The 6,819-nt window shown below is 40.8% G+C and overlaps 2 protein-coding genes across 2 annotated transcripts; both read right to left on the bottom strand.

Annotated features, from left to right (window-relative positions):
* Window positions 1-630: 630 nt before the first annotated feature.
* LOC310826534 (olfactory receptor 5F1-like) lies at window positions 631-1,575 on the bottom strand (the record flags this gene model as incomplete). The annotated part of the gene is made up of 1 exon (XM_083701596.1): window positions 631-1,575. One exon carries the CDS (start codon window positions 1,573-1,575, stop codon window positions 631-633), a length of 945 nt encoding a protein of 314 aa, XP_083557722.1.
* Window positions 1,576-5,533: 3,958 nt separating this feature from the next.
* LOC310826539 (olfactory receptor 5F1-like) lies at window positions 5,534-6,478 on the bottom strand (the record flags this gene model as incomplete). Its single annotated transcript, XM_083701610.1, has 1 exon — window positions 5,534-6,478. The coding sequence occupies one exon, from the start codon at window positions 6,476-6,478 to the stop codon at window positions 5,534-5,536; it is 945 nt and encodes a 314-aa protein (XP_083557736.1).
* Between the last annotated feature and the right edge of the window lie 341 nt (window positions 6,479-6,819).

Genomic DNA, 6,819 nt, shown 5'->3' with positions numbered 1-6,819 from the left:
GATAAGTGCTAGAGATGCAAAGATGTGGAGGGAACATTCTTTCATATGAGGTGGATTTGTAAAAGGGTAAAAGAGTATTGGGAAATGATCCATAATAAACAGAGTCTTTTCTGTTGGGAGTAACTCAGACTGAAATTCCCAAGTGTCAAAAAAGGTTATTTATGTATACTACTACTGCGGCCTGTGTTTTGTTAGCCCCAAAATGGAAAACGAGCGAGGTCTCAACCAAAGAATGGCAACTTAAACTGACAGAATATAAGCAGCTTGGATACTTAACATATAGAACAAGAGAACAAGAAGAACACGTGTTTAGAGAATATTGGAAAACATTTATTGAATATATGGGAAATAATTGTGTGCAGCTGAAAATGTTGGCAGCATTAAGATAAATTCAACAGTATAAATAGTTGTGATGGATGCAATAATGGAATACTGAATGGTATAGTTTTTGTAAAATATGCAGGGATTTATGATATGTAATGGACCATGGAAAGGGAAGAAGGAAAGTCATTGATATTTTAAGGATGTAAAAATGAGTATTTTAATTGTAAACCAGAAAATTTAATAAAAATTATATACAAAAAAATAAAAGCTCATCCGTATGACTTGAAAACCTTTTAAAGTAGCAAGCTATAGTAAGTGAGAAGATGCACTTTTACCTGTTACTCTCTTCATTGCCTCCTTTACCTCCTTGTTCCTCAGACTGTAGATTAAGGGGTTGAGCATTGGGATGACAAAGGCATAAAATAGAGAGGCCATTTTATTTTGATCCCCTGAATAGTTGGAACTGGGCTGTAAATATGTAAATAGGCCAGTTCCATAGAATATGATCACAGCAATCAGATGGGAGAAGCAGGTGGAAAAGGCTTTCTTGCGGCCCTTGGCTGACTTTATCCGGAGCACGGTGAAAAGGATGTACAGGTAAGAACTCAGGATTATCAAGAGAGAGCCCAATATATTGATTCCAGCACACATGAAAACTAGTGTTTCAGCTATGGATGTATCAGAACATGAGAGCTTGAGTAGTGGGGGGATCTCACAGAAGAAATGGTTGATTTCATTAGACTGGCAAAAAGACAAAGTACCTACCAAAGTGGTATGAATGATTGAGTTCAAGAAGCCGGCTGTGAATGCTCCACCAGCCATCTTGACACATCGGGTGTGTGACATGATTGATGTGTACAACAAAGGGTTGCAGATGGCCACATAGCGGTCATAAGCCATCAGCCCAAAAAGAATGCATTCTGTACTTACCAGAGCAACAAAGATATACAGTTGGATGAAGCATCCCAGGAACGAAATGGCTCTCCTCTCTGATAGTAAAGTTCTTAAGGCTTTGGGGGTGATGTTGGAAGAATAGCAAAAATCTAAGAAAGCCAGATTACTGAGGAAAAAGTACATGGGGGTGTGCAGCTGAGAGTCCATTCTGATCAGCAAAATCATCCCTACGTTGCCCACCACAGTGATAACATAGATCAGCAGCAACAATGTGAAGATGGGAATCTTCAGTTCCGGTACATCTACAAGTCCCACAAAGATAAATTCAGACACAACACTGGTATTTTCTGTGGACATTTTTGTAGCTGATTTATTCCTGCTATTTTTATTTCAAATGAAGATGGATCTTTATATGATTTCATTTGGGTGAGAGAATGGATTCAGCTGGGAAGAGCGAATGATATACCTTCAGTAGTCATAACCAAAAAAGTCTGGTTGTACTAAGTAATGCATTTCTTGGTTGTCAATGTGTACAGACAGCTTGTGTGCCTTAGGTTGTAGAAGATAATTTTTCTTTTTCTTCTCAATCTGCAAATAAAAAATAAAGTAAGCCTTTTCTGTCTGGATTTTCACTGTTTGAAAAATGGCAACCCTATGTCAGAGATCTCCACTGTGCATGAACACAGATGCAGAAATTCCCAACTTTCTTGTTTATTCACTGATTAGAAATGGAGTTTCTTATTGAACTGAATGCAATTGTATTTTCTCAGGGTCGTTTTTTTTAAAACCCTCAGTAAATTATATGTAATTAGTTACACATTTATTACGTATGTGCTGTGCTACTACACTAACAGATGATTCATTTCCCTAACACTCTGAATTATATGGCCCATATAAGCAAGTAGTTGTCCACCCATGAATGATGGGCAATACCTCCATCATTCATGGATGAACAACAGTTACTATGGGGGGATGATGGTTTTGTGATTGGCCTTTACCTGCATCCCTAATGTTAAATAGAGCGATAGGGGGCAGGTCTGGATAAGATAATGAGTCTGTGCATGACACAAGTATGTGTTGATTGCTGAGGGACTGCAGCTATCATCAACGTGGATTTGGGGGGTCCTGTCTGGATAATGCCCTTAGACCCTTCCAATTATTGGGCTCCTGTACCCAGTAAGGGTTGGAATCTAACAGAGGAGATTGCTGAACTAGTCAGAGAAGTTTCCTTGTAATAGAATGGCTTTAGCTGACCCCTTAAGTGTCTTCTTTGGCATCCAAAACAAATGAGCTAGGCTAGCACTAGGTTTTGGTGCCTTCCAGACTAATAGGGGGGCCTTTCATCCACTTGCGCTCACCTAGCTGCTAGAGAGGAAAACAATAATCTGGTGGGTGGGTGTGAACTGAGCTGGAAGCAGGCTGGAAGCTGGAGAGACAGAGACATGCTGGAATTGTGCTATATCCAAAGCTGGGACTGATAGAGAAACAAGATCTGGTGGGGTGTCAATGCTGTGAGCTCCTCCATCTGATGCTCAGATTATATACTGTATGTGTCTAAATGAAACTAGATATCTTAAATGCACCACGGTCTTCGCTGAGCTTCATTCCAAGGAAAACGAAACCTGAAAAAGTGCTGGAACCTCTAAAAACCCCCACCACTTGGAGATTGGGGCTGCCTGGAACAGTATTAACATTTCTTTGGAGGATGATTCCATCTGATACCTGCACTGAAGTCCTCCCATTTCACATATATACACTGTTCACTCTCCTTTCCCTCCCCCCACATCTCACATTCTAACTACCCAAATGCCCCATTTACACATCAAGCAGTACTTTGTTGTTGTTGTTGTTTGTCGTTTAGTCGTGTCCGACTCTTCGTGACCCCATGGACCCGAGAACGCCAGGCACCTCTGTCCTCCACTGCCTCCTGCAGTTTGGTCAAACTCATGCTGGTAACCTCGAAAACACTATCCAACCATCTCATCCTCTGCCGTCCCCTTCTCCTTGTGCCCTCCATCTTTCCCAACATCAGGGTCTTCTCCAGGGAGTCTTCTCTTCTCATGAGGTGGCCAAAGTACTGGAGCCTCAGCTTCAAAATCTGTCCTTCCAGTGAGCACTCAGGGTTGATTTCCTTCAGTATGGAGAGGTTTGATCTTCTTGCAGTCCATGGGACTCTCAAGAGTCTCCTCCAGCACCATAATTCAAAAGCATCAATTCTTCGGCGATCAGCCTTCTTTATGGTCCAGCTCTCACTTCCATACATCACTACTGGGAAAACCATAGCTTTAACTATACGAACCTTTGTTGACAAGGTGATGTCTCAAGCAGTACTTACCCATCCTAAAAATACACAACCCATTCTCTCATGCACACAACCTTTCATATTAACAGTGAGCCATTAACAGTGAGCCAGTGTGGTGTAGTGGTTGAGAGCGGTAGTCTTGTAATCTGGGGAACCGGGTTCTCGTCTCCGCTCCTCCACAAGCAGCTGCTGGGTGACCTTGGGCCAGTAACACTTCCTTGAAGTCTCTCAGCCCCACTCACCTTACAGAGTGTTTGTTGTGGGGGAGGAAGGGAAAGGAGAATGTTAGCCGCTTTGAGACTCTTTAAAGGGAGTGAAAGGCGGGATATCAAATCCAAACTCCTCCTCCTCCTCCTCCTCCTCCTCCTCCTCCTCCTCCTCTTCTTCTTCTTCTTCTTCTTCTTCTTCTTCTTCTTCTTCTCATATAGACGCGTGTGTGTGCTGCACACAGAGAAAGTACACACACACACACACACACACACACACACACAGCCACCATTCATTCTAGTCAGAAGCACTGTAAAAGGGCAATAATGGTAGAACACTTGGAACTTGATGGGATCAGAAACTACCTACCTGTATGACTACAAAGAAAGTCACCTGACATTGGAAGTGCCCCACCACCAACCTTCAGAAGTCTTTTCTTTCTGTGACTCAGTGATTCACCTACCATGTACCTTTAAGTCCTCAATACAGTAATCATTCTAGTAAGCAAAGAGTGTGTGACTGATTTCATTCAGCGTCAAGTCTACCAAATCTGCTAAGGTTAACAAAAGAACTATATCTTTCTGCCACTGTGCCTTAAATTCCTTTTGCAAGTATACATATGGGAACAAACATGTTTATACTAATTAGAGCATACATTATTTTTTTATCAGGGAATTTAATCTCCAAGGAATAAGAAAAATCCAGAGACTCAGAAGTTGTTATTTCCATATTATTGGACGAGGTAAAAGGTAGACCATTAACAGACACAACTTTATTCACTGAGCTTGCAAGCAACACAGACCACATTACCAAGGCAAGGATGAACTCAGCTCAGCTACTTCTCCACATAGTATAAACTCTTTCCATATCCCTTTAGCCCTGCAGATAAATGCTTGTAGTACCACGTGAGGTATGAAACCAACCACCCTAGTTCTTTAGATTCTTTCACAAATGTATATTCTATCTTTCTGAATATAAGGGCACTTTTGTACAACCAGCTGAGAAAAGTCTGTGTACTTCCTCCAAGATCATTAAAATGGCCAACCAAGATTGCTTCTGTCCTTCCTTGATTACATTTCAATTGATTTTCTTCCAAAACTATGAAAAGTTTAGAATTTGCAGTGCCTGGCCAGGATTGAATCGTGGAAGCAATAAGTAAGAGCTGGGTGGCATCAGCATTGTGATGACATCCCACCCCCAAACTACAGGTGACTTCTTCAGGTAGATGTCAAAAGCATGGGAGACAAGATACAACCATTCAGTGCCTACCTGTCAATGATCACATTTTAGGGAAACAGTACCCAGCACCATCTTGTATTTCAAGAAGTAGCTTAACCACACAGAACAATGTCTTTTTCTTCTTCCCCAAAACCTTCTTACCCTTATGGTCAAGAAGGATTCTACACTGGGTGTGGATGAAGGAAATCAGAGTCCAAATACATCTGGAGGACCCCAGGATTCCCACCCATTTTAATCAATTTGGGAACACATGCATTCAGCTCTACCATCATTTTTGCATTGCTTCTTTCTTGCAAATTTTGAGGGCCTCTTTTTGGGGTATGTTTTCTAATAGCTCAATGCTCATTGTATCAGGGTGAATACTTGACTATCAACTCCAAATACAATGGGGATCCATATGTTCTCTAAAATGTTTAAAAATATGGCAAAGAACATAGACAGTTCTGTTGCATTACAGATATGTTTAAATGAAGAACATGCTTAAGTACTTTACATAACAAGGCTAGAGGATTTGAATAAAATCTAACATGCAATCTAATTAATTCGACAGTCTGTTGATATAGTATTTTATAGTAAATGTGAAAATGCATTCTTATCCATCACTCTCTTCATTGCCTCCTTCACCTCCTTGTTCCTCAGACTGTAAATTAAGGGGTTGAGCATTGGGATGACAAAGGAATAGAACATTGACACAACTTTATTCTGATCCTCTGAATAGTTGGAACTAGGTTGTAAGTAAATATATATAGTCGTTCCATAGAATATGATCACAGCAATCAGATGGGAGATGCAGGTGGAAAAGGCTTTCTTGCGGCCCTTGGCTGACTTCATCTGGAGCACCGTGAAAAGGATGTACAGGTAAGAACTCAGGATTATCAAGAGAGAGCCTAACATATTGATTCCAGCACACATGAAAACTAGTGTTTCAGCTATGGATGTATCAGAACATGAGAGCTTGAGTAGTGGGGGGATCTCACAGAAGAAATGGTTGATTTCATTAGACTGGCAAAAAGACAAAGTACCTACCAAAGTGGTATGAATGATTGAGTTCAAGAAGCCGGCTGTGAATGCTCCCCCAGCCATCTTGACACATCGGGTGTGTGACATGATTGATGTGTACAACAAAGGGTTGCAGATGGCCACATAGCGGTCATAAGCCATTAGCCCAAAAAGCATGAATTCTGTACTTGCCAGAGCAACAAAGAAATACAGTTGGATGAAGCAACCCAGGAAAGAAATGGTTCTCCTCTCCGATAGGAAATTGCTTAAGGCTTTGGGGGTGATGTTGGAAGAATAGCAAAAATCTAAGAAAGCCAGATTACTGAGGAAAAAGTACATGGGGGTGTGCAGCTGAGAGTCCATTCTGATCAGCAAAATCATCCCTAGGTTGCCCACCACAGTGATAACATAGATCAGCAGCAACAATGTGAAGATGGGAATCTTCAGTTCCGGTATATCTACAAGTCCCACAAAAATAAATTCAGACACAACACTTGTATTTTCTGTGGACATTTTTGTAGCTGATTTATTCCTGCTATTTTTTATTTCAAATCAACATGGATCTTCATATGATTTCAGTTGGAGGAGAGGATGGATTCAGCTGGGAAGAGCAAATGATAGACCTTCAGTAGTCATAACCAAAAAAGTCTGGCTGTACTAAGTAAAGGGCATTTCTTGGGTGGTCAGTATGTACCAACTGCTTGTGTGCCTTACGTTGTAGAGCATGATTTTGCTTTTTCTTCTCAATCTGCAGATATAAAATAAAATAAGCCACATCTTAACGTCTAGGGATATTACAAACAATACTTCTATAATTTAACAAATATCATTTTGAAGCTGTTATCCATTTGAAG

Source organism: Podarcis gaigeae (genome assembly GCF_964106915.1).
Source record: "Podarcis gaigeae genome assembly, chromosome: 1".
Classification (NCBI taxonomy): Eukaryota; Metazoa; Chordata; class Lepidosauria; order Squamata; family Lacertidae; genus Podarcis; species Podarcis gaigeae.
This window is presented reverse-complemented; position numbering and strand designations above follow the sequence as displayed.